We start from the raw sequence: 27,808 nt of genomic DNA, 5'->3' as shown, positions 1-27,808 counted from the left end.
CTAATTCCAGGTGAACTTTTTTTCTCCATCATGAGAACACTTCTGCTCCGTCCCCATTACAACAAGTTGCCTTTTGGGTTAAATGACTGATTCTGGAAGGTTATTTATTCACTACTGGATTGTGTCAAGTTTGATTTATCCCCAGTTCTTCCCATTCAATGCCAACCCCCAAGTGGCCAGTCTTACCCTGTGGGGAAATATTTTCCATAACTTACAAATCTACTAGTCTGACTCATAGTGAATATTGACTTTAAGTCAAGCTGATTTCTACTCATTATTAAACAGAGCTTCTCTGATCCCTGAAGATGGTCAAATGTGGAATATCAGATTTTATTCCTGACCTTTGCAGCAATCATGTTATGCCTTGAAGCATGATATGATTAGTCCCATTTTAGCCATACAGTTACACATGTTGTTGTAGCCATAAAAAGAGCTTTTAGAGCAACAGGGCAAGAAGATGGTAGAGGGATTTTCCCTCTAAATAAGATTTCTAGCTTATATATTTACTGCAGAAAGAATCATTCTCCCTTGCAGTCAGAAATCAGTGGTCTTAAACACCATTTATTGATCAACTCTAAAGTTTAGCATAGAACCCACCATCTTTGCTGGCTGCATATAATCCTCTATACCACTAAAAAGAAATATAAAGTCATTGAATGCAGCACTACTTGGAACAAAAAAACCCTGTAGTTATAAGAGCTTTCTCTCCCAGCAAAACTTCAAAACACAACTTCCCACTCATCTGAGCACCTAAATAATGAGAGGTCCTTCCTGAGAGGACAGGATTTTTCCTGACAGAAGCAGACGTAAAGCTGCAAGAACTAAAAGTGGATGAATAAAGAGTAAGGTTGAAGGTAAAAACATATCCCACAAGAACACAGAAACTTCTCCATCTCTAAAATATACTTGTTCTCATTTGTGTTCTGACAAGGTCACAGATTCACAACCCAGCTTAGATTCCTATCACAAATACAGGTATATTGATGAATTTACCAATCAATGAAGGCAAATAATTGGGTAGCAAAAAATGTGTTCAATAACTTCCTTCAGCCATTCAGAGCTGTTAGAGCCAGAACCTAGATAAGCCAGTTTTGAGCCCAAGAGCTCTCAACGTGGTCACTGCATTGAAGCACAATCACCTTTGGACCCCATGCTTGCGCTCCAACACGGGTTTGCTGTACGGGGGTGGCTGGTGACCCCAGAAATCCGGGAATGCCAGCTCTCTGTAGCCTGGGATGGACTTCACACATTTGGCCCTGGCTGCATAGAAATGAGGGCTGTGGAACTGGATATCCCCTTGGTGTTTCTCCAGAAGATTTCTAACCACTTCTGAGCTCTCCAGCCTCCCTTCAGGACTAGGACTGATCGAGGCCTCACAGTGAGGGTAAAACATTTTTTTGTACCAAGCAGCATCTTTTGGGAGAGGGCACAAAGCAAACACATGACCCCTGGATGGATCTTCCTCCTCACAGAAGTCTTTGTCCTGGACTTCATCAGCAATATCTCTCTTTTCATCATTCTTATCCCATATGCATTCCTCCTTCTTTCTCCAGCTCTGCAATGGGACTTTGAAATCCTGTTCCCCTGGATCTGGTCCCATCTCTGAGACACTTTGGTTTCTCCATCTGCAGTTTGGATGTTTCACAGAAGTAGCTCTTGGAATGAAATGAGAGGGAGTGGAGGCAAGATTCTCAGTCCTGTCCTCCAAGCTCTTCTTTTCCTCAGACTCAAATTCAAGATCCTTTAAATTTAAAAAGCAGAAAAAATTAAAAGAAACTACAGACAGATTGTGCCTCCTTCCAGAGGAAACCTTTCAAGGAGGAAAAGAGGAAATATTTACACATCTCCCAAAACTGTACTCAACCAATAAAACAGCCAGAGCAAAATCAGTGCATGAACCACCTGGCAGCATTTCTTTATCCACAAAGCTGTTTCAACAGAAATCCTCAGAAACCAAAAGGATTTGATTGGAGATGTCTCGTCCAGATGACTCAACCAAAACCCATCATTCAAACAAAGAAGGGAAGATATTTTACAAGGCTTTTTTTTTTTTTTAAATATAAATGTTACAGGAGGGTAAAGGTGGCCAATCTGTCGTGTAAAACTCTACCCCACCTTCATGCAGGAGTATGGTTTAATCCCATTTGGCTACTTAGGGTCACAATCAATATCACAATATTGTGTGTACAGGAAATATATTAACCCAGTGATCTTTTTTAGATTCATATTTGAAACAGGGTTTTCAGCTCTCCTAAATTCCAAAACTTGTATTGAGTGCAATGTTCCTTATTTCTTTTGTCCCAAGCATCACTAGGAAAAAAAAAAAAGATTTGAACCATTTATTTCACTCAGTGGCAGTACAATCTCCTCTTCCTTCAAACCACTAGTTGACAGTATTTACTTTTCACATCTCATTCTGATTTTGATATTGCTGTTGAAATTACCAGCAAGGATACAAATTATCTGACAGATTTCTCATGTGGCAATTGATTCAATAGTGCTTGCTTAATCTACACCCAGACAAATATGCCTCAAACATCATTCCTTTTATCACTCACAATTCACACCAATAAACTACTGCAAAAAAGTCATAATCTTTGGCTTTCCAGTCCTGTAAGACTTATGGATTCACTTTTGAAATACCCTTGTCTAGCTATTACTTGTCAATACTCCCTTTTGAGCACTGCTTAAATTCTGAAATATTCACAAATAAAGGAATCTGCACTACAGTCATACCTGAAAATTCTGGGAAAGTTCTGCACACAGAGCTTCATATTTCTCAAGTTCTTGTTCTGGCCGGTCAAGGACTGGTCTTGACCTCAATTTATTCACATCTGTCTCCAAGTCACAATCCTACAAAAGCAGAATTAGAAAAGCACGTGTATTACACCTGCCCCATGAGATGATCTCAACCATCAGTGAATTGAGGATAAAAATAGTATCTGAAACTCTCACAGTTGAAGGCTGCTGTGCATTAATGTGCAGCCTCACCCATATCAGATGTGAGAACCAAAGACAAACCGTGGCATGTATTCAGCTATTACATTAAAATAAAAACCAAACCAAAGAAAAAAAAATGAGAAAAAAAAAAACAAAACCCTAAAAAAAAACAACAACAAAAAAACAACCACAAAACCAAACAGGAAAAGTTGAAGCAAGAGAAAAGAATGGAGACATGGCACAGATGACTGGGCATTACACTACAGCATTATGCAAATAATTCAACATGACTATGTGCCACCAAATTCCATTAAAGAAATTATTTGCTCCTGACAAACAGATTCATTTCCAAAGCTGTTATAAAAAAAAAAAAATAAATAAAATTGCCTGAATGCACCAGTGCCCATGGCATTTCAAACCCTGAGCCACACTTGGGTCAGAAAGCAGAGTCTGAAGTGTTGTTTGGGCAGAGATGAAAAGGCAGTGAAGACCTGCCTGGAGCATGAGGTCAATTGAAAAGGATTTGCCACTGAAAGCATAACTAATGCATAAGAAGCTTCAAATTTCAGATGGAAAAGAATAGATGGTTGATGTGGTGCTTTTTATTTTCATAGAACTCTCTGAACAGTTCCTGATGGGAGGGTAGAGCCAAGTTTCAGTTTGGTTGGTGTTGCTAGCATGCATGGATATGTGTTATGTAGCTGTGAAAATGTTTATAAATCACATCAATGCCAGCAAACATTGTGCAAAAGATCTCATACAAAAAAAAAAGTGGGTAAGCTGAAAGTTCATTATCCATTCCCTGCCTGCTTTCCCTTTAGCGAGGTTTTTTTACAGGAGATATATGACCAGCAAACCAGACAAACAGTATTTAAAACTCATATTCAGAATAAGCTCTTAGGCAAAAAAAACAAAAACAAAAACAAAAAAAACAAACAAAAAAAACCCCAAAACTGCTTACATCTACTTGGTAAATCCTTATGAATAATGAAATAGTTCAGAAGCATAGAGGAGCTTTTACTGAATGAATAACTAATTAAAGAAGGAGATAAATCCACCATGAGCCTTATTCCTAATGAGCATCTTGACGAGCTCTAATATTCAGATAAAAACAGCCAGACAGGGCAAGTTAGGACACTCAGATAACATGTGGGGGGGGTTAACTTCTTTTTTTTTCACTGAGTGACATCAGTTTAATATTTGAGGAGAAAAAGACACTCCCTTTTACAGAAGTCTCAATCATTTCTAATTAGACTATTTGCAACTTCATTTCTTTAATTTGCTTTCCCAAGCCACCTTATGTGGATAAGACTTATTAGGAGGATTCACTACTTCACATTTGCATATGAGCTTGCTTGTATTTTCACAACTAAAAAGTTTGCACCCTTATCCTCAACTGGTAGTTTTTTTTTTTGCCAGTTAGGTCACTGCAGGGAGAATGCTAAGGGAGAATTCAGAGAAGTATTGAATAATTCATTGTATTATTTTTCTGTGTGCAGCAGCAAATAAAGAAGGAATATAGGTTCAAATGCACCAGCTGTGTCTTAAAAGAACTAACCTTTTCCTTAGGGTAGGTGCACAGCCCAAATATGCTCTGATATGGGAATAAAGAGAGGGTTAGCCTTTCCTAGATGATAAATCAGTTTTCCCTAAGTGCCATTTTCCTGGCATATGCCTAGTGGATCAAAGATCCACCATTAATCCCTGACTGTGTATGTGATTCTGGGCAGTCTCTGTGCAGGAACAGAGAAGGTACCAAACCCCCTCCAGCCTGGGTGACAAGCATGAAAGTGAATAGAATAAATGCAGGGTGTTTTTTAGTGAAAGTCAGTGCATTCTCCTTTCCTTCTTTCAAGTATCCTCCTATTATCCATGAAGTGTGTTCACATGGCACCACATGCACATCTACATTGTCTTCTTAGATAGTCTTTCAGGGTGTCAAAATGGACAATGAAAAGTTTAATTTTCCAGTATGTAGACAATTATGGGAACTATGGCTCATATACCTACTTCCTCTTTACTCTCCACACCCTCATTCTCCCAGTCTTTTTCAGCCTCTTCCTCTCCTTCACTTTCACTGTCACCTGCAGAAGTAGGAAGAGAGACAAAGGTGTTCAACTGAATATCCTTCTCACACCCCGCAGAGATACGAGTAAATTCTCCTATGTGTGCCACACAGTCCACAGCCCACCACAACCCTGATTAAGGCAAATCCCATTTGTTAATCTCATATAAATGAATTTGGCAGTAGTTCTCCCAGTTTTTAAAGCTCTGTTCTCTTGGACTCAAGCGCTGCCTTTCAAAACCATGACAAATGTCCCCATGATATGGATCCAACTCATTTTACAAAGCAACACAGAGATTTACTGCTTGGCTGCAATGATATTACAGGATGCTCTTAATCTGTATTATCTAGATTAGGGTGTTTTACTGCTATGATTGTTATAGTATTCCAGCATCTCCCGCACTAAACTGAATGTAGCAAAAATTGCTTCTGTGTATCATGGAGCCTTTTCTGCAGAGTAGCTGTACTGCCTGTGCTTGAGTTCTGTTTTCCAGCAAGAGCTCCCATCTTTTACTCATGCAGCATGACTGCTATCTGCTTTTGCTTTAGAAAGGGAAAAGGATAATAATTCTTGCAATTTTTTACTGAAAAAGCTGCAGGGCAGTTTTGACCCCCCAAGCAGCCAATGCACAGGCACAATTATATCTCCATCTGTTACTGGGGAGCAATGGCATCTCCAGCCTCTGCTATACTCACTCTGCTCCTTTATTTTTAATAGATAATAGAAGAATATTTTTTTTTCTTCCTTTTCTTTGTTCCTTTCCATCTTCTCTCATTTATTCTCCAAACAGACTCTCACAGCTCAAGAAGACCTGGGAGTTATTTCTTCCCTAGTGAGTGACACTGTAGTTTATCAGATTAATTTTAACTGTAAACCTCAGGATTATGCCAAGTCTCCCTTCCCCAGATTAATTCTCATGTCATGCTCCTTTTCCCCCTGTTCTGAACTCACACTTTAGCCATTTACCTTCAGATCCCTCACATGGAGGTTCAGAATTGGCATTCCCAGGAAGAGGGAAGGAATAGGAACTTCTTACAGTCACCACAGGCAGATGCTCCTTGGGGTAGCACTTTCTCAGAATATGAGTTGCAGTAGTTATGATAGGATCCAGATTTTTACAAGATAGACAGTCCTAGAAAACAAAGGAGAACTATATTAAGAACAGTCTCTTACAACAGTCCTCCCTGTCACACATAATCCCCCAGAGCAAGCCACTCTTCTGGTGAGAACATAATTCCCTTTACCACTCATGATTCACACCCATAAACTACAGCAAAAAAAGTCATAAACTTGGTTTTCCAGTCCTATAAGACTTAGAGGTTTACTCTTGAAATAGTCTTGTCTAGTTGTCACTTTCCAATACTCCTTTTCAAGTATTTCTTGAACTCTGGAATATTCACAAATAAAGGAAACTGCGCTGTGATTGTACCTGAAAATCACATGAAAGTTCTGGGCACATTGCTTTATACTGTTCACATAATTTCCCCTTCTCTTTTATCAGTGAAGAAATATGACTGGAACAGCAAGGCCTCGAGTTCCTGCAGTCCATCTCTTGCAGACATACAGGCTGGAATGGACCTCAGGGGACTTCCATCCCTGCATGTCATTTGGGAGACACAGCTCCCCCAAGCTCTGCTCCAAGACATTGTAGTCAGTGTACATTAAAGGAAACTGGCACAGGTAACAATATTGCTGAAGCAATATAATTTTTAATGTGGATTAAAAAATGCTTTGTGGAGCCCATGCATATGTTTTGTCTGCCAAAACATGCCAAAATCTGTGTTTCTGCACCTTCAGCACAACTATACCTGAGTCACCATGCCAAAACTCAGAGATAAACACAGTAAACATCACTATTTCAGTGTATTCAGGATAAACAATGTATTCTCAAAGAGAGAACTCCCTCTGTACTGAACAGAGTACTCTGTTCTCTGTGGTTAAAGCATTAGGCCCAAGAGCTGTTCTGAAAGATCACTATATATTACCTACTCATAAAACAATTAATGATTGCAGTATCCCACAATTTCTGGTGCTATGATCCATAGCAGGAGATAGAAATGTAAGGATTTTTAGAGCCCAGGTATACTTTGAAGGCAGAGAATATTTTGTATTTTTGTTGTACTATTGTGCAAGTGAGCTCCTCAGACTTTTGTTGCAAAGAAAACAAACCAAAATCCCCACAGAACTAAAGCAAAAATCCCCTGGGACATCATACAAATGATGTATGTCTTCATACATCACAGTGTATGTCTTCAATGTGACAGGGGCAGGGAGTTTGGATAAAGGAATGATAGTGCTGTACAAAGGCAAAGTCGTTTAAAAACAATGGGTGCAATTCTTAGAAAGCCCAGGCCCTGGATTTGCCCAAACACAGCCTCCATCAGAGCGGCTGAGTCATAAGTGCACTGTCCTACCCAAATTCACAATTTTCACTCTGCCTCTCAGCATGTTTTCTTCAGTGGTTTGGAACTAAGACTGAGCTCAGCAGAACAGGAATGCAACTTAAATAAGCAGCAAGAATGTGCTATAAGGCAAAAGAGAAATATTTCAATACCTTCTACTACCATTTCATAATTTTGCATCCCTGTGGCAGAGATAAAACAGAACAACCAAGAGGGAGGAACAGATACTTTGTGCCATTGTCTGACAGCCCATAGCCAGGATTTGGGCTGGACAAAAATACCTCAGGTAATCCAAACATTCAGCAGAACCAGGCAGAGGGCCAAAAGAACTTAACAAAGAACAAAAAATGACCATTGGAACACAGCTCCTGTCTGACTAACCTGATCTCCTTCTAGGAAAAGGTGACACTGTTTAGCAATGGACTTGACAGTGTTGGGTTAATGACTAGAATTGATCTTAAAGGCCTTTCCCAATCTAAATGATTCTGTGATTATAAAGCACTTTATTATAAACAGGAACAGGAAAATGGCTGTATTTGGGTTCTTTTGGTTGTAGAGGATTCTATGCTGTTTTCTCATGTATGATTGAACAGCATTATAAGATTCAGTGGGATTAACCAGGATTCCTGTAGGGAGGCTAGAGAAACATCATCTAAAGCTGACATGCTTACAAGACTCACTACAAGAATTTTAATATGTATTTCTAGTTCTCTGGCTGTTTGGAACTAGGGGGAGAGAAAATAAAATTATGAAAGCGTCTCTGAGGAAAGTTTTATTATGGGTAGAGCAAACACCAAGGAGAACTGGTTGCTATTTCTGTTTCACTTTATTCACTCCTTCATATGGTTGCCTTTGTTTGCTTATTAAAGGAAAGATTAGGAAAGTTTGTCTACATGTGGGAACAGGCTAATATTCTTAACACTCTACTAGTTTAGTTTACTAAAACTGATCTGTTTTTGCTAAAACAGTGAACACAGGACTGTTTAATTGCCTGCCTTGGGACAACCATCTCAATTCAATGCCAAGTGAATTTAAATAGTCAAGAACAAGGCACGTTCATCCAGACAATGAACTTCAACACATGGAGTTACTCAAAGATGTTATTTGAAAGTCATATTTTTCTGTATGGCAAATTAGCTCACAAGTGCAAACAAGCCTTCAGATACCTTAGAGGGAATTTGTGGGACTGTTTTCATTACTGCTCATAAAGTGCTCTCTGATTCTAAGGCAACACTGTTTACAAATGACTGAAAATTATTACATCAGTGTATTGGAAAAGTCCTTTTTACTGGCACCTGGGAAGCAGACAGTAGACTGCTCTGTATATGTGTAAGCTATCCCATTTATTTTGTGGTGGGATAATGTGAATAAGGGAAGAGTAAATCCTTAGCTCAGAAAACTCATGTAAAGCTAACCTGGATTCAGATCTGTTTTATAATCTCCATATTCAATCTTTTCTCCACTGAATCTGGAATAGAACATGTTATGGTATGTGATATATATTTTTTAAAAAAGGAGTTTTCTATATGGCAGTAAGACAAAAGATAGTGGTACTGATGGATGCTCCTTACTGGCAAACAGAGAGTGGAATATAGGATAATATTATCCTAGAGTAGTATGGGAAGGCAACAAGGCAAGCTTAAGAAACCAGATGGAAAAGTGATAAAATATCAAGATAACATTCCATGCAGCAGTCCCTCCTAAAGCACACACAAACCTGTTTTCTTGTCTCAGAGTAGGCAGCTCTGCCACTGCACACAAAACCAGACAGTGCTAATGTGAATATACCATTTAACTGTCAGGAAAATCTAAGTGCAGGTAGGGAAAGGGAATGGGAACAGAAGGTACTTCCTCTCCATGAATGATTTCATTATCTAAAATTATTTTTTATTCCATGTAGAAGCAGAATTCAAAATACCTCTAAATTCCCCTATAATATCTCTAAACTCTCCTCAAATAGACTAGCAGTCACTTCTAATCTATGTGAGGTGACAGTTTTTGAACTATTGGCTCCTCCTGTAAAGAAATAAGCTTAAGGGCTATTAAAAGCTCAAGTATTTCATCTGTCCATCAGCCCAGACAATAGGCAGCCAGAGAGGTTTCAATTGAAAACCAGCCTTGTAAGTAGCATTTCCACTGAAGTTTAAACCAAACCCATCTAGGCAACACGGTTTTCATTTCAATAAATGTGTCTGTATAAGAAAAAACAAACAAAGCTTAAAAAGTTTCAGCAGAACTTTTCTAGCCAGTTTTTAACACCTTAAAAATCTCATTAGCTGCTCAGAGTTCGGTCCAGGTTAATCACCAGAGCCAGCACATTCCCTAAAGGCACTAAGATATTGTCCACACACAAAGAGTCATTGCTTTCCCAATCAGGAGCTGTTTGGCTTGTCCTGTCTCCATCACTTTCTCTCTTGATACAGCCTGTTGTCCACCTCAGGAGACAAGATTTCCCATCTTTCTATCATGAAAATGATGAAGATTTTCTTGGCAGCAGCAGCCTCTACCTCCGGTTAGAGAGGGAAGAGCATGAGTGAGACCTCCCAGGGCTGCCAGACTCCTGCCAACACTTCATGTCTTGGCGAGACACTGCAAGACTGACAATATCCCAAAGAAGCACTGAGAGAATATTGAGCTTTGAATTTATTAACCTTGGTTATTTCTTGTCCAAGGTCTCCCTAATAGCACACACTGGGTAAAAAAGCTATCTGGAGGCCCCTGGAGCTGTCATTTCCGCTCCACTTCTGACCTTTGGAAGGATTAACATTATCAGTGTTTACTGGAGCCTTGGTATGTCATTTCCTGTTTGTTCACCCAAGGTGACCCCACATTTGCACTTCCCATGGAGTTGCTCCCAGGCTGAGCTATCAGGAGGCGTTAGCTCAGAAGGCTTCCTGGGCTGTGGAAAGCTCTTGAGAGGGAACAAGCCAACATCCACCCTCAAGCAGCTGTTTCCATCCACCCTGTTCACGTTTCTTCAGACCAGGGACTTCTCATTAACAGAGGTCATACTCTCTTGGGAGGTTCTGCTGGCTCTGGCCACCTCATCCTAAAGAAAAGGTCAATTCTTCATGAGGAAAGTGAAGTGAAAAAATTCCAGAAGTCTCCCATACACTGCTGGTAAGCAATGACTCACAGAAGAATCCTTCATGACAGTGATGGAAAAGGGGAAGAAAAACACACTGAATCATAAGGCAATGGATTTTTTTAAGGGAGAAGAAGACAGACATTTCTTTCTGATGATTCTAGAGTGAGATAATGCATAGCCAGTGAAAATGACAATGGAAACACTCCTATGGAGTCACACAGGTGATTTTCTCTAGATTCAAAGCAAGCTAAGGAAGCATTTTGCTGAGAGACTGAGGGAACTCTCAATGTACCTGCCTTTTCTATACCTTATAGGCAGCCCATCTGCAGGACCATGGCATCTTTCTTGAGCTTACACAAATGTTTCACAAGATTAAATTTTAACCTTCTGAAAAAACTGATGATGGACATTTCTCATTAGGAAAGGCTTGGCAAAATGAGAATTTTATTTAAAAGGCTGAGTGAGTGGAATTATCTGGACATTGTAAAGGAAAAACTTGCAAAATACCTAAGCAATTCCTCTGCACAGATATTGTATTACTCTTCAGGAGAAGAAGTCCAAGCAGGCAACAGGATGCACAGTAAAAGAGAAAAGAAGCACCAAAAGCATGAGCTCAAATTCCCATGCATCTCATAGGAATTAAGATTTGTTTTAAACGGAAACATTTCAGCTTTTCTAAAGTACTAACTGTGTAAAAGCCAATAATTCTTAATGTTATCAGTTTTTTCATCTGTATGTCCTATCCTGAATTTAGATAACAATGGAATTTCTTGCAGTGGGATGTGGAACCCAGCCCTAACCACCAAATCACCTCATTTAAACACAAAAAAGCACAATTTACCTGCACACTTGTGAAGAGAATCTCCATTCCCCGGGAACCAAAGAAAGTCTCCCTGCCCAGCTGGATGTTGGTGATGTATTTTAGGCAGAGCAGAAGACCCCTACGAATGTAAATGTAGTTGTTGGAGACATCATTGCGATGCCAATCTTGGTAGAGTCTCAGCAATTCGCCCAGGTAGCCTCTGTTCACTGCCCGGCAGCTGTTTGACTCTGAAAAGGAGAGAAAAGGCTGAATTAAAACTCCTTCGTGTTTGGTAATTGTGGCTTCTCAGTGCTTGAACTCAGACTTTAACACCTGCTCATTCTGGCTTAATGGTCTCGGTTAAAAAAAATAAATATATTTTTATCTTTTTTTATTATTTAAAATGTTATTTGCTAAACATGACCTATGTTCTTGGAACAATTCATGAAAAAAAACCAAAAAAACACAACACTGTGCTGTCTGGAAACAGGAACCCTCCAGATGAACCAAACCATAAGTCTATATCTCCTTCCAAGTGCTAATAAACCTAATTTGAGCTGCAGCACCACAAGATTTCCTGAAGCTACCAAAGCTCCTGAGGAGTGAGAAAAGCTGAATAAAGTAAGAGTAGTCAACAGCGTAAAATCTTCACACAGTGCTGCACTTCAGTCCTGAGAGAACACCTTGCTGAGATCAACAAATTCAAAAACCTTATGGCTGTACAGTCCTATCACAGCCACAGAAATTATGTTTAACTTCTAAATGTATTCCCACAAATACCTGTATAATGAAAGCCATGAATCAAGTGATTCTGGAAACTCAGAGTATTTAAAAATTAACAAAACACCAACATGAGAAATAGCAGTTTGGGCTTCTTTTCTGTTGCTTTCAGGCTCTAAGATTTTAAAGGTCACATTCAGATGTTTAAAGGCTTTACTTCACGGACAAGAAAATTACAAAAAACTATTTTTTAAAAAATAAAATTTCTAAGAACATAAAATGAGATCTACAATATTCCCTTAATCATGTAGCTCCAGGATATCAGACTGAAAGGAGATAAAGATTATGATCTAATACAAATTCGGCAGAGGTTCTAAAACACATCCCTTCACCTACTGCATTCTTTGCCCAGGCCCTCAGGACATAAAAGCCATACCAGACTCCAAGCTCCCTCCCTTCAAACCAAGCCTGCCCAAATTTTCCTGACTGCTGCTGACACTCCTTGCCTGACACACATTAAAAGCTGTCAGGAGCTCAGTTATGAACTGGGGGGCCAAGTAGCATATGTAAGGCAGGAGCTCAGCTCTCTGAATGCCAATCAGTGCTTGCAGCTCATAGCAGATGGCTCTTGCCGTGGCTGCTCCAGAGCTAGTGGGCTCCAATCCCTTTCCACTTCATTAAAGTGCCAGAGCCTCTCACACCGGCACCTCTAAAGCCGGCAGTGGGGACTCACGGGACAGGAGAAGCAGCTAGAGGTTCAGTGAGAGAATAGAAAGATGCTGCCCGAAGAAAATCAGCAACAAGAGAAGCCATGGAAGGAATAAGCAGGAAACAGCATGGGCAGTAAACCTCAGTCCCAGTGATGAAGTAGATGGAGACATTGGAAAGGGAAAGTCACCTGAAGTGATCTCAGTCTGCTCTCTGCTGTAGATTAGCAAACCCTTACCTAGAGGTGGGATTGGAGGGTTTTTCTTCTACCTGGCCTGGTCCTGCAATTTTCTCTACCTTTGGCACCAACCAGCACCCCCAGCCCAGGTTGCCAAGTCATTTTAATGCTGCTCTGCATCTTCACAGCACCGTGCTGTCATGGCCCTGCACTGACTGACCTGCTGATCCCACAGCAATTCCAGTCCTAAGCTGCTCTGCCCAGGCTCCCACACCTTGGCCTGCAGCTCTCCAGCACTGCCTCCCCTTGCTGGTAACCACCTACACTAACTCTGCATTCTGAGGCTCAGTGGTTGTCAGCGTGGAGAAGGTCACCCTCCTCCTCTGACCTTCACTCTGCATTTCTGTTTTCTGTTTGACCCTGTGAGAAAACTTTAATTGCTTGAGAATCCCTTATCAATCCCAATGATTTTATTCATGATTTCCTGTTAATCCTTAACCAGCTGTCATGTTTACTAACCTGCAAGATGACTAACCCCTTAAAATCAGTCAATCTTCCTTGAAGAATTACTCAGGAAGCTCTGTAAAAGTCAATAAGTGTATAGAACATGACAAGAAGAAGAAGAGACTTGGGGAGCATAAGGCAGGGACAATTTAGATCAGACTCAGAGCTTCCCTGAGCTGTTCAGGGACAGATGAAATTGGACTAGATCTAGGGTTTTATAGCCTCTAGCACTCAGAGCTTGAAGTCTAAGCTTTCTGTGTCAATGTCAATAGGAAGAGGGAAAAACTAGGAAGCACTGTGTGTAGAGCTTCTTGAGGAATTTATTGAAAAAAAAATTCTCTCAGAGTATGTTTGTTTTTGAAACAGATTTCCACATTTGAATCTCAGCTCCATAGGGACCAGAACGCACAACTGTCCTATGCTTTAGCTTCAATACTCACTGGAAAGCATGGAGGAAGGTGAGCAGAATAATTTTGCCATTTCCTCACATGTTTTCTGTAGTACTTACCACCTTCAGGATCAAAACAGTCTCTTTTCAAAATGAAGCTCAGAGAGTCTATTCTGTGAGAAAGAGATGGAGAGGCAGGACTGGAGTTTCCTGAACCCTTTGATCAGAAGCAATGAGAATTAATTGCTGAAGGGGCAAAAAACACATTCATTTTGTTTCTCCTGTCTGATTTCATTGATTCTCCTCTGCTCTCCTGTGCTGTCAGTGTTTTTCTTTATTTTTTTCTGCCATTTTTTCAGTTCTACAGTCAATAAAGTAGTGAATAAATGAAAGAGGAAAGTATGCCAAGATCTCCAGAAGGCAGAATGGGGAAAAGGAGGCCTCCCCACCTGTCTGTGTCTGCTGGTCTCTTCATCTAGGGATGCACCAGCATGGGTATCTATCTATATTTTGGCACAAATACAGATGGTGAAAATGAATCACGCAGGTACATGCAGCACTGCACAGATTTGTAGGCAGCAAGAACCACCCCTCCTGGAGTGAGTGCGTACGATCTGTGTGGTAAATGGCAAAATGTCCTGTCTTTTGACCCTCTTCCTGATATTCTTTAGTTAGGCCCCTTCCTTCTCCCTGGCTATGGCCAATGGAAATGGAAGTTTTCCACACAGCTTTCGGAGGTGCCCAGGGATGGTGCTTTCAAGTGAACAGAAGGAATTCCTATCTTGTGAGGTCAGCAGTGGGAATTCAGCACCAAACCCCAAAAAACCTGATTTGGCTACAGACTGGGCTGATCAGTGCTGCATTAACAGCAAAAATCTGACTATACATCAAACACTTTAAGCTATAAATATCTGCAGCCATCAGATGAGCTCTCCCTCTGGAGCAGCTGGATGTGTGGGACTGACCTCCCCTTGAGCAGGGACAGCTCTCAAGGTTACCCCTCAAGGCTGAGGGATCCCTTCCTTGCCTGACACCAGACATGGATGGCTTGGTAAATGACATTTTTTGCACGTGTGTGACATTCAAGACATATAGTGAACTTATGTGCTCATCTTTGTATCCCATTCTAGCCTCAAGTGTAGTAAATAGTAGAGTGTTACCCTCCAATCCATCTGTACTTAATAAATATTTTACCTACCTATGTTTATTTATTAAAACTAAACTAACTACTAGATCAGATCCATCAGAGCAATCCCTGGTTCTTCCCCTGTGACAGTCTGTCTTCCTAATCTTATTCTGCCACCTCTGACAGGGCAGCACTGTCTTTGCCACCATCCTAAACCTGTCCCTGCAATCCTATTTTCTTTGCAAGAGTTTCACTTCTGCCTGGTGAGACCAGGGTGAAAGGAAAACTTTCAATGCCTTCTTAGCTTCTCACATTTCTAGAGCTGCCCCTCCATTTGTAGCTTCCAGGGCAGTGCTGCTCATCAGTGAAAGTTTGACCCTGAATCACCTATTCTGCTCCCCAGAAACATCTGACATGAATCTCCAGCCAACAAAGAAGCCTCAAGTGGTTAAAGTTACATCTAAATTAGCAAGGGGATCTCACCAGAAAGAAAGCCCCAGTTTTGATGGAATTCTCGTTCTGTGGTGGAGGCCTAAAGTCAGGTTTTCAGTCTAGTAGATGAAAGCCTCATGACCACCAGTGCTACTGTGGACAATTCTGAAGCCCTGTTTGCAATCCAGTCCCTTCTGAAGTGTTTGCCAAGAACACGGGTACCGCTGGAAAACATGCAGCATATTTAATCACAAAACTGAATTACACTCAACCTGAAATATGATGAGCAATGCACTGCTTACCAGGCAGAACAAAGAGATATTTATCTTTCTGTCTATCTGCTTGAATCTCTTTGTTGATGCCACTCAGCTGATTCATTATGCCAAGAACATACATTGCTACAGCTTGGAGATAAGAATACTCTGCTAAATTAACCCTATGGCCCCTAAAGCAGTGAAAAGAATAAGAAAAACTCCCCACTCTGCTCTAGTGATTGCCTCTTGGGAATGAAAAATGCAAGATATCTCCTACAGCAAAGAGAACACAGATGTTTTATTCGGTCATTGAGGGGCCATTTTTGCAGAGAAAAGCACAAGGGCTCTCTATACAAACAAAATTAATTGTCCCCATGAAGAAAGAGAGTTACACATGAGGTCCTGGGATCACTTCAGACCCAATGGGCACTACAGCAAAAAGGTGCTATTAGCTCAACTCATGTTGGAAGCCAGAAGACTGCCCCATAGTTTTGCCCTAAACAGTTTCCCTTTTTACATTTGCTTTCAGTCTCACAGTATCTTCTGGTTGCAACTCATCAGAAAACCAGAAATAAAATTAAAAACAAAAATACAGTTGTACAAAATCTACAGTGTGATTTTTCTGACTGAAGTGGTTTGAAAGAGTTTTAATAAGGATACCAGAATTTGGAAGACTTCCTCAAATTCAGGCATTGAATTTTCTGAAGCCAGATCATCACTGAATGTACAAATACTGCCCATGCCAAGACAAGGATGTAAACAATCATTATTAAGGATGTAAACAGAGAATAATGCAGCTCCTCAAAACCTAGTTTTCATTGTAGCCACCCTGAGAGGCAAAACAGGAAGCTGCCATAGCCCAGGAGATAAAGCCAGTATTTTGCTCTGGAGCACTGAGTTACTTTCAGTTTTGGATATGTCTATGAATTAAAAGTCTTGGGGAAGGGAATATAAAGCACATAGGAAAATTATTTTCTTTCCCACAAAGTGGCTCTTCTCAAAGAGATCAAAGTATAGAATCAAGACTGTTTGCATTCTGAAATTCAGGAAGAAAAGACAGACACAATGCTTGGTTTAGATTATCAGGAAAGGAACTGCAAAATTCAACTCTGATCACAATACCCGACAAGGTGTGATCATGGATTTGGAGCCAGACTGACACTGGAGTATGAATCCAGAGAAGGATAATAAAGACTTAAACTGATGATGAGAGATGGGTAGCTGGTGCAGTATGAGGCAAATCCCAGACATTGTGCTGTTGGCTACAGGAACTGGGATGGTTTAACAATGGGGTATTTCGACTTGAGATCAAAGACCTGCCTCACTAGATCTGTTGCCAAGCAATATGAATTCAGTTGTAGAGAGTGCAGGCCTTTCACACACCCTAATCTGCTTCTTTGCTAGAGCATCACTTTCTCCTCAGTTACTTGCTCCTCCTTGATGCCAACATAAAAGGAAAAGAATGACAATGATTATTTTATCCCAGCAGCCACAAAATGTAATTCTTATGGTTTAATAAAAAAAAAAAAGTGGGTGAGAGGTTAAGTAAAGGTTTGCTGATGGAAGATGGGGAGGAATGAGTAGGAAATGAGAGATAAAAGGCTGTGGGGGAAGGCAAGAAGATAAAGACAGCAAAAGGAGGAAAAGAGAAAGAATGGAAAGGTTATCGGCAGTAACTGCTGTTAGCACACAGAATTGTCTTGATGAAATAAGCACCATCAGGAGGCCGCCACAGCCTGTCTTTTTTAATTGCTCATCACAATTTTACCAGGCAAGCATTGCACCATGCCCATGCCCTGCCCATTTCCCCAGCCTTTTCCCTCAATATCCGCTCAGCCAATGCCTCTGAGACCAGCTCTAGCTAATTTCCTTAAAGACATGCAAACCAGTAATTCTGGGAAGCACAGATAGTCGGGAATAACAAACACGACCAAAATTAGATTAAAACAACCTGCTGATAAATGAATTACTCACCCAAAATACACATTGGATTAGGTGTGGAGGGGATCCCTATAATCACATCGCCACCGTGTGGCTCCTGCTCCCTCACATCCCCTCCAGCCTCAACACCCCTGGCATGGGTTTGTGCTTGGAGAGCAGGTGTCCAGTTTTATTCCACTGCCCCCAAACTGGGAATGGTTTTCCTGGTTTATTCTGGGGTTTGGGTTCACTAAAAGCAATAGACCCCATGGCTGTGAGTGCCCTGGAGAGCATCCCACACCTCCGAGCACTGCTCAAACAATCTCCAGCCCCTCCACGCCAGGATCTTGGAAGACACAGGAGTGCTTAGCAATGAGATCCCCAGGCCTTAATACAGAGCTGAATCAAGACATGAAGACACATGTAGAGGAAAGAAGTAGAGCAAAGCCAAAGGAGTCAGGAAAAAATAGCATGCTCACTCTGGGACAGAGAGAGGAGACCTTGGGAAAGTTGCAGTGCCTCATCCCACCTCAGTTTATCTACAGCTATCAGGATCTGCCTCCTCCTCCCCACCCTGGCCTGTAGTGAGCATCTAGAAATTCAAGAAGGAAGAATGGACATGAGTAACACTGAGAAGTTTGACTGTAACTTCAAAGAGAAGAAAAAAAAAATAAATCTCGTGATGCTCTCACAGCAATTCAGCACCACTATAGATATTTAGCAATCAGAATATTCAGCTTTATCATAAAGTCAGAGTTAACATGGTGGAGAGACAACAGATATTAAAAAAGAAACAAGGCAATGGAGGAAGAACTTGTTGCAAACTCATTTGCTGCATGTGGGCATGGCCATAAAATACTCCAGGATATTTGCAAAGAGATTAGTCGGGAGTGAGAGACTAGCTGATGATCAGACAAGAAATGTCTTCTCCATATCAGTAATCTGAGCTTTCACTGATAGAAAGGTGCAGCACTGCCATTAGAAGGAACTTAAACTTCTACTCCTCCATTATTCACCATCTCTTTGATTATCTCCACGTGGCAATCGCTGGCTACAGGGACACAGGACAACCAAAGTCTCTCATCTCTCACTGGGTTGCCCAGCATTTCTTCCCTGTTAGGTATGAAGCACAAGTTTGTTGTGTTCCATCACTCATTTCTTTAGACTATCTTATACTTCCCCCATCAACAGCAACAATATCCCGGGTCCATCTGGATTGGTAACTTTTTCTTACACCGATGTCTCTTTTCCAGGCACATCTTGCTTCTTGCAGTTATGCACCTGATAAATGAGCATTTAGCATCAGCTTCTGTTAAGAAGGAGACAGAAGCCAAACAGTTTCTAGCCAGCCCATGGCTCTGAAGGTGAACAAAGTCTCAACTAGAGCCTGTGGAAGCCCGAGATGAAGATGGATGTTTCTGAATCCATCAGGGAGACACACTGCCATCTGCCTGCTCCCTTTAAAACTGCTTTCTCAGCACAGCTCTGCTAAAAGCAAGAGGGAGACTGAACCTACAGCACAGCCCTGTGTATAACCATAATCCCCTGGATCACTTTGGGCTGAAACACTCAAGGACTGGCCTACAGGGATAACCCCAGAAGGACCATGTTCTTTTCCTGGCTTGTCTTACAGCCTTCAGCACCATCAAAATGCAATCTCCCAGCCACTTCCCAGCAAGCAGGTTACTGAAATTCTCAACCTCACAATCAGTCCACCACTTTAGTACTGTAGCACTTTTCAGGATTCCTGCCTTCCATTTAGTTGATATCCCAACTAAAACATGCTCAGGTGCTTCTGGATGTTTTGCTGTGTACAGCTTTACCCTCTGTTTTCATAAGCAATTTTCAAGTTCTATAGCATTCACCAGATTTGATCCTTAACATTCCAAGGACCCCTGCACCACTTAAATGCAGTGAGGCCAGGGCCACAAATATGTTAACTGTGACAAAGAAAGATGTCCTGGTGCAATCCTGAAAAAGAATTCATCGCTCTTCCAAGTATGGTGAATTTATCTCAAGGAACCAGAGCTGTTTCTCACATCTCCTGACCCACACTTCCCAGAAGACACAACCTGCTCATTTGTATGCAGCTACCAGAGCAGCCTGCTCCAAAAGCCTGGAGCTTCTCATGCCCTGAACCACGGGACAAGGAAAAAACTAGAATACATACTTGGCCACCCAGAACTGCAGAAATCATCAAAAAAAAGCACAGTTCAGGACAATTTCTGGTATGTGATGCTCTATTTGATTTTACAGTATCAGCACCATATCCTAAATACCAGCTCCATTACCTTTAAAAAATAAAAAAACAACTGAAAATAGACCAGCTGAAAATATCTTTTCCTAAAATCACTTTACCATTCACAACCAGTGCTGTTATTTACATCCTTTTCTCCCTTTCCATGGGGGAAACAACAAACTGGGAAGGGCAGTTCTCCCATAGCACCAAGCCCCAGAAAAACCAATGCTCTCTAAATACTCAAAATAAGGGTCCAGCCTGGCCCTCTGGGCACCATCTCCCACAGGGCTGGGGGTGCTCTGAGAGTCAGAACTGGCAGAGGGAACTCCTGCACTACTGCTTCTTTCCTATGCATTGCTCTTTGGGACCAAAGGATGAGGGAATAACAAGGGAGAATGAGGTACAACAGGATCATTCTGACCGGCAGCACAGCACAGAAAGGAAAGTCAGAAAGAATATGACGAAAAAAGCTTACTTGATTTCAGCAGAGCTGCCAGAGCCCCAATGGCTGCCCTGGGGAAAGAAGAGAGATGGAGAAATAGTGTCAATTTCTTCAATAATTTTTGTAACCTTCATCTTCACAGTCTTCTGGGCCAGGCTTCCCAGATGGTCTAAACCGACAGCTTATGATGGACTTTGACAGAACTGCAATGTTTTACACCAAGAGAGGATCCAGCCTCTGCAGCTGACTCAGTTATTCTAAAAGACTATTAGCCCTCTAGCTTTACTGTTACACTGATTTGTAGTGACCATTAAAATTTAAAGCAACACCCACAAAGTGATCTAACAAGGTTTTTAAACTGCTGCCCCAGAGCTTTTTCTTTGTACCAGAGACTCAGCACATGCCCATTCCAGACATAAGTGCTTCTATCTGCTGATGCAGATAACTTCCATATCAGGCTGGGACATCAATGCCAATATTTCCAGCAAAATCCCACTCCTTTTTCTATTTTCCCAAAACAAGCTTCACCCCCTATCCTCCCTCCCAGCTTTAACTGAAAACCAAATTGAATTTATTTTAACTGAAACCACATCTGGCATTGCAGGGGTATGTGGAGGGCCCCACTCAGAGAAGGACTAGTAGGAAAGGTGCTAAAGCTCTGTAGTAAGACTGCTTTCAGTGGGTAAAGGCCAGGACAGACGTTTCTGAGGATGTTCTGTGTCATTTCATTGTGCAGGTAAGCAAGTGAGCCAGCCTGAGCCAGCACAGCACTGGTTTGTCTGGAAGCTGGTCTCCAACATTTGCAGCTTGAGAAGCTGAACTGAGACATCATTGCTCCCCAACTTCTGGAGGCAAGTTCCTTCCTCATGTGGTAAAATCTCCATCCTGCTTGTCTCATAGAAGATTTTCTTTCCCAGTTGTGTTCTGCTGGAGCAAGACCCTGTTCTAACATGACTTACTGCTGTGAAGTTTCAAGTGCCCAGAGCTGGTTAAATAATACAGGTACAAAAACCTCCACGTGCAAGGATTCCTTAAAATGTAATCTCTTTACAAACCAATCCCCAAATAAAATTGTATTAAATTCCATACTGAGACAATTATCATCCTGCAGCAAACAAATATTTTTTGTCACCAAGCTCCTGTTCATAGTGTGTCCTAACAGCAGCTGAGACTAAGATTCAAAAGCTGGTTCTTGCTGATACTGGGTCAACATCTCTATCTAAAGTCATTCTCTCATAATGAATCTGTCAGAGTTCAACAACAGCTTTACAAACTGCAAAGAAAATGCACTCAAATACAGACAGAAGAGGAAATCAGTAGCTAAAAATCTCAGCAGTGGAAGCACAGTCATGCTTTCATTACTTCAGCTCCAACTGAACAGGAATCATTCAGATGGTGGAGGAGTAATGTCATCCTCCAGCTATGCAGTCTGCTCAGAAAAGGAACACTCCACAGCCACTGATCACTCAGTCTCTCCCCAAGTTTATAGTCTGGGACAAAGTAAACAACTCCAAGCAAGTTAAAATTCCACCCAGAGCATCTTCCAGAGCTCACACTCCAGTATGTGTCCTTAAAAAGAGACTGCTCTGCATACCTATATTTTACTGGCCTAAAATGATGTCTCAATCACCTGCCAGAGCAGCAGAGCAATGAAGGAATGACCAGAGTATCTCTGGCTCCAAGCAGAAGAGTTCTCAATTTCCTCTAAGCATTTGTTTTATGTTAGGGGTGTTTATGAGCATTGCTAAGAGTTTCAGCAAAGCTACACTACTGTCATAGACAACACTGACAGTAAACCTCCCATCAGAGAATAAATCAGAAAATCTGGATCTTCCAATACTTTTGGGGGGGTTCTGTGCACCACACTGTATGCAGACAATTTAATTCATCCTCAAAGGATCCCAGAATTCCCAGAGCATGTTCTCAGTCTAATCTCCAGTTCCAACTGTCTGGGTAGGGCCTAGGTGCAGGCCCAGTAGACTGACTCTAATGATATGCATTGCTTAAGAACAGATTTTGAGAGAAAAAAAACCAAAATACATAAGGATAAACTGCAAAACAGGTAAAATAAGTTTAAGGGATAAAACAGACTTGCCAAGGATAGAGCAAGCCAGTCTAACTTGGTATCTTTCTGTGATAAGAAAACCAGCTTCCTCTACACAAGGGAAGTGTGGTAGATCTAATTTTTTCTGTACTTCTATAAAGCATTTGATATGGTGCCACATTGAAAATTATTAGCCAAGCTGGAGAACATGGGGATTATTGTAAGAATTACAGTGTGGGAAAAGAATTGGTCAAAGACTCAATGACAGGAGTTGTGCTGGAAGAGGAGTTATTAGTCTAGAGGGAACTTGTGTGGAAGTCCTCAAGGATCTTTTCAGACTGATCTTATTTCAGCTTTTCATTAATGACCTTGGCACAAAAAGTCAGAGTATACTAACAAAATCTGCTGACCGTGTGAAGTCAGGAACTGCTGCCAATAGCAGGGAGTTCAGAATATCTTTCAGGAGTAACAAGATGTTCTTGAGTTCTGAAGGAATAGAAATGTGATGAAACGTAATAGTCAAAGTGCAAGGTTAAGGATTTAGGGTTTAATAAGGATTACTGTTATGAGCAGGGGCTCATAATTTGGAAATGAGTAGAAAGACACCCTGGATATATGAGCCCATTAAGGTATAAGGACAAGCATAACCAGCAGGGTGACAACCATGAAAAGGGACAGATCAGGTCTCAGAAAACCACTGCCAGTGGAGAAGAGAGCATGGATATTCTCATAGAAGGCTTCACCTGAACAGCTGTGTGCAGAACTCAGAAGGAACCATACAGAAATGTGCCAAGGCAATCATTGTGGCAGTGGAGACGTAACTCATTAGGAGTCTTAGAGATCACAATTTAGTCACCTTAACAAAATTATTGCCAAGAGACAACTGGATTGTCCCCCTCAGACACTCTGGGTGGCAGAGAAGTAAACACTAAGGAAGGCAAAGAGATACTTAGGCTGAGGAAAAAATTTGGCACTAGGACAAATGGATATAAAATGGCCATGAATAAATTTAGCTGGAATTGAAAGGATGGGTTTTAAGCACTGGAAAATGAAGGCATGAAACATCCTCTTGGCAGCAATGGGACAAACAACCTAATGACTTTGAAAAGGCAGCCTGGAGTGCTTATAATGGGACTGCCAGACTCAGTTGCCAACGAGGAAAGGGCCTGAGAAAAGTGACCCAGGAACGACTGTACCCCTATAGCCTTACATTTTAAACATAGCTATAATGGGAATGAAATGAGAAACATGTATTCAAAGTGCAGAGTTAATCAGCCAGCCCAGAAAAGAGCAGCTGCTTCAGCTTAAGATCAGCTTAAGATGGAAGTCCGAAGAATCCAGTGTCCCATGGCCAACAGTGCCAAGGAAAGCAGGCAAGGCCACAGCAGATACACAGTGCTAGGACTTGCAGAACAGATTCAAACTCCAGCAGGTTTCAGTCCAGAGAACCCAATAAGCTAGAAATGGTGCCTTTGGGTCTCAGCTGGCAGCTGATTTTGCTTCCATATATTTGCCTGAGAACTTTTGAACTTAGCATTCACAATTATCCTGGAAAAGGACTTCACACCTACATTGTGTAGAGAGTCAACTACCTGCATTTGTTTTAAGTTTGGACTTTCAATCAACATTGTAATTTGCACATTAAGTCAGGTGTTAGCCACCCCCAGAATATTACCTGTCTTTGATGCTGAACAAAATCAAACACACAAAACACCTTACGGGAAACATTAAATCATAGAAGAATAGAAGCAGAATAGGCTTTCACTGAAAGCAGAAGCATTGAGGCATCAGCAGAGTTACAGCAAGCCAGGCAAACAGTGTTTGTGATAATACCAGCACCTCTCAGCACCATATGGCAAACCAACAGCATCTTTGCTGCCGTCAGGAGATATGACAAGATGAGCAAGCCTGGGACGGGAAGACAGAGAGAGGAGTTCATAAATTGTGCACAAGAGCAAGGACAGGGCAGGAGGAAGATGAGAACAGGAGGAAAAGTTTAAGAGCACAAGAAAGATGACTTGATGAGCCATATGCCAGACCAGAGAATTTGATAGCGTGCCCAGAGCAAATCTCTGCATTTGTCTCAAGAAGGAATAGAGGGGAGATGAGGGGGGGAAAAGGGATCAAATAATTTAAAAAAATGTGCCAAATCTTTCCAGATGCCTTCCTCTGATTTTCTGTTTTCTGTGGTAATACATTAGCAAAATCTTAGCTGTTTTGTCAAGTCCAGTGTATCCCAAAGGAGACTCATTTATACATTAACAAAAAAAGATGTACAAATAGTTACACTACCTTATAAAGCATAATAATAAATGCTGCTCCATAATCAGGAAACACTAAAAATTCCCTGTAGTAGAAGTCGAGACAGCCATTCTGAAGAATGGAAAACTTTGAAGTGTTTCCAAGTCAGCAGCTTGGATATCTGGGCAAGAGTACAACTTGCAGACAGATAGACAAATGCAACTTCCAGATCCCGCACTTAGGAACCAGGAGTAACAACAAAGGAAAACTCCATGTCCCAAGCCAAAGCACAATTGGATTAGCCAGTAAAACCAGGCTGTTAAAGAGCCTGGACAAAGGAGCCCTGTGCCTAGGTCACCCTTTAAAATCTGAGCTGCCAGGATATTTTTTGCTGGAAATCACTTCAGACAGAGGAGCCTGAAAACCAACCTCTTTAATTCCAGCTTGTTAGCAAGGCATTAAAACTTGCACTAAAGGCAAAGTCTCTTACAGTCTGCAATGTCCCACACACTGCCAACAGGTGGAGTTTGGAGATCCAGCTGTTGTGTACAGATGTGCTTTCAGTGTAATGCTGAAAGATGAGGGTGGAAAAACCCACACACTCCTTTTCTAATAGATACATCTATTTCAGTGACCAGCATGTCTCATTTCCCAGGTTCAGCTCAAAGCCTTCATTGCAGCATCTTCCAAACATCTCTGCCTGCTCTGGAGCCTGTCAGATTAAAATCAGTGAAAAGGTAAAGCCTTCCAGCCTCTTTCATCTCTGCCTCCCAGAAAGAAGAGTGACTCCAGGCTTATCCTCCAAGCATCCTTACAAGTATCCTACTTTTTTTACAGTGTGTCCCCTACAGTGGGGACAGCTGTATCCTAAAAAGTCACACTATTCTTTAGAGCTCTAAATTAAATTAGTTTCAAAGTAGAAACAAAGAAGACCAAGGTACATGAAATACACTTAAAACCTTGCCAAAAGAATGCCCAGGTGTTTCTCACAGTGCAGAGCAGAGCTGGCACTGCTTCCCCAGGCTGAAGCCATACCTCAGATTATGTCAGATCCCTCTCCAGGGTCAGATGTCACCAATATGGCTGAGGCAGGCTGTGACAGCTTGTCATTCACATCAAGATAAAGGGGCTGGAAGGTTCACAATCAGACAGAATTCTTAACAAATTCATCACCCAGGCAGTTCCAGGCTGACAGTGTGAAAACCCAGCTCTCCCACCCCAGGGACACATGTGAGGGAAAGGGGCTCAATACTGGGAAAGGTTTGATTGATTAAGAGGAGAGGTGAGGACACTCATCGAGGCCATATCTGCTAACAAGCACCAGCAGAGCCCTGTAGGACATCTCATACACAGTTAAAGTGTGTTAGGGAATGTGGTGAAACCCCTCTCCTTCCCCCAGGCAGCTGTCTTCCACTCCCAATCCAGTTACTACACAGTTCAAAAGAGCCTCTTGGCTCACTCCTTAGCTGTCGTTTTATTTGTAGCTCATCCATTCCCAGCAGCTTTTGCTCTGGAAACCACAGGGATTGACATGAAGACTCTGATGACAGAAGAGTGTGTGCTCCACACATGGGGGAAGACACCCAGCCCCATTTTTCTTACTTCTGAATCATTCAGCCTTAAACTTTTCTGAGTGTCCATCCATAGAAAGGACAGGAAAAGGACCCAAACCCGTGCACCCTGCTTAGGGCATGGTGAAGTCAAATGACACTTCTTGGTTAAATACCCAGGAACCCTGGGCTCAAATCTCAGCAGGATAACTGAGACTTCTTTCATTAAAAGAAATTGGACTGCAGGTGCTTTGCCACTAGGGAGTCTCCAATAGTGAACAATTCAGGGAGAGTTTGGGAGTACCGAGGGGTTTTTGATGCCAGAAAATAAGGCTGCACACACACCACATTGCTGGAAAAACACTGCAAGATTTTCATTTTATGGATACTCTCAATTACTGGCAGTGAAATATCCGAGAGCAGCTTGTGTTGCTGACAGTCCAGGTAGAGAAGTATCTAACATGTCACTGCTTGTGCCCAGAGCTATTTGAGAGCAAAAAAGGGAGGCTGGTTTCTATGCAATCAAGGCTAAGAGCCATAGCTCTTCCTGACTGCTGGTTAGCACAAACCATCTCTAAGGCAGCAGTAATCTCAGGGTACAACATCTTTAAAAAGCACTTTGTAGTGAAAGGTTCCCTTGAGCTGTGTTTTAAATAGTCACCTTGCCTGCATGGAGCTGCTGCGATGGATGGAAAACCTGAGTTCTCATTTCAGCTTTTCTTGTGGTTTTCAGAATTTTGAGGTCTGTTTTGTTTGAGGGTTTTGTTTGGTTGGTCTTTTTAACCAAAGAAATAAACATCTTTCAGAGAAACTAATTTAAAAAATGTGTACAACATAAGAGACTTGAAAAGGACATGAATTATGAAGCTGAAGGACTGAGAAAGCATAATCTTCCTTGATCTCTTCCAAGAAAGAAGGCTGACTTGTACAGAAGCCTTTACTTTAAGCAAAAGTCAGATGTTTCAGAATAAAAGAAGGAATGACTTATATTGAACACAAGATAAAAAACTCAGTTCTTTTTAATCTAATGGTACTGTTTCCATTTTACAAGGCCCTAGAATAGATCCATCAGTCTGAGTTTATATTGCACTTCACTTCCCCTCTGGTCCTATTCAGATGAAGCACATCCATAAAGTCCAGGCAAAGGAAGCTCAAAGTTTAAAATCTCTTGGGAAGAGGGCTGGATTGCAGAGGGTTTTTTGAATATGCCAGAGCAAGAAGCTGTTTCATGCAGCAGGTGCAATTGCAAAAAGATACCTATGAAATTAATCTTCTTGCATGCAATACATTTATCAATCCCATGTGCTTCCCAAGGAGGTATCACTTCCCCTGTTGCACACACAGGTCAGGTTGTTTCTGTCCATTACTCTTACCAAATACCAAAGGATGGTGGACAGAGTTAGACCTGCCTGAAAAGCTCATATGCAAGTGGAATTTCAACAAAACACGCAGAAGAGGATGTGCAGAGTAGGTCACCAAATCTTTCCTGGTTTCCAGCTAGTCCCACTTTTCCAATGACTGTGGTCCCTAAGTACATCCACACGTAGCCCTCCAGCAATTAAATTTAGTGTAAACTGGGCACTTCACAGTTTGTTGGTCCTAACTGATGCTGCCAAACAGGAACATGCTTGGAAATACTGGGGTATTCATTTGTATGCCACGTGCACTCAACACTGAGCTTAATTGGCACTATTAAATCAGCCTCAAATTGAGAACAATGCATAAACATGCCCAAGAATCACAAAGTAACATTCTCTTACAGAC

The 27,808-nt window shown here is 41.5% G+C and overlaps 1 protein-coding gene across 3 annotated transcripts in view; it reads right to left on the bottom strand.

Moving 5' to 3' along the window:
* AGBL1 (AGBL carboxypeptidase 1) overlaps positions 1–27,808 on the bottom strand; it is a 342,670-nt gene that overhangs the window by 280,438 nt on the left and 34,424 nt on the right. For all 3 annotated transcript variants that reach the window (XM_088063318.1, XM_088063317.1, XM_014251368.2), the window contains exons 6-11: positions 20,243–20,280; positions 11,338–11,546; positions 5,973–6,138; positions 4,951–5,024; positions 2,737–2,853; positions 1,140–1,741 (exon numbers count right to left, since the gene is read on the bottom strand). In XM_088063318.1, coding sequence (XP_087919444.1) covers positions 1,140–1,741; positions 2,737–2,853; positions 4,951–5,024; positions 5,973–6,138; positions 11,338–11,546; positions 20,243–20,280 — 1,206 coding nt within the window. The remainder of the gene's footprint in view (positions 1–1,139; positions 1,742–2,736; positions 2,854–4,950; positions 5,025–5,972; positions 6,139–11,337; positions 11,547–20,242; positions 20,281–27,808) is intronic.

This window comes from Pseudopodoces humilis, chromosome 16, assembly GCF_049639895.1.
Source record: "Pseudopodoces humilis isolate 2021_Gansu_Grassland_sample_001 chromosome 16, ASM4963989v1, whole genome shotgun sequence".
In the NCBI taxonomy this organism is placed as follows: Eukaryota; Metazoa; Chordata; class Aves; order Passeriformes; family Paridae; genus Pseudopodoces; species Pseudopodoces humilis.
Note: the sequence above shows the minus strand (reverse complement) of the source record. Positions and strands in the feature narration are given on the sequence as shown.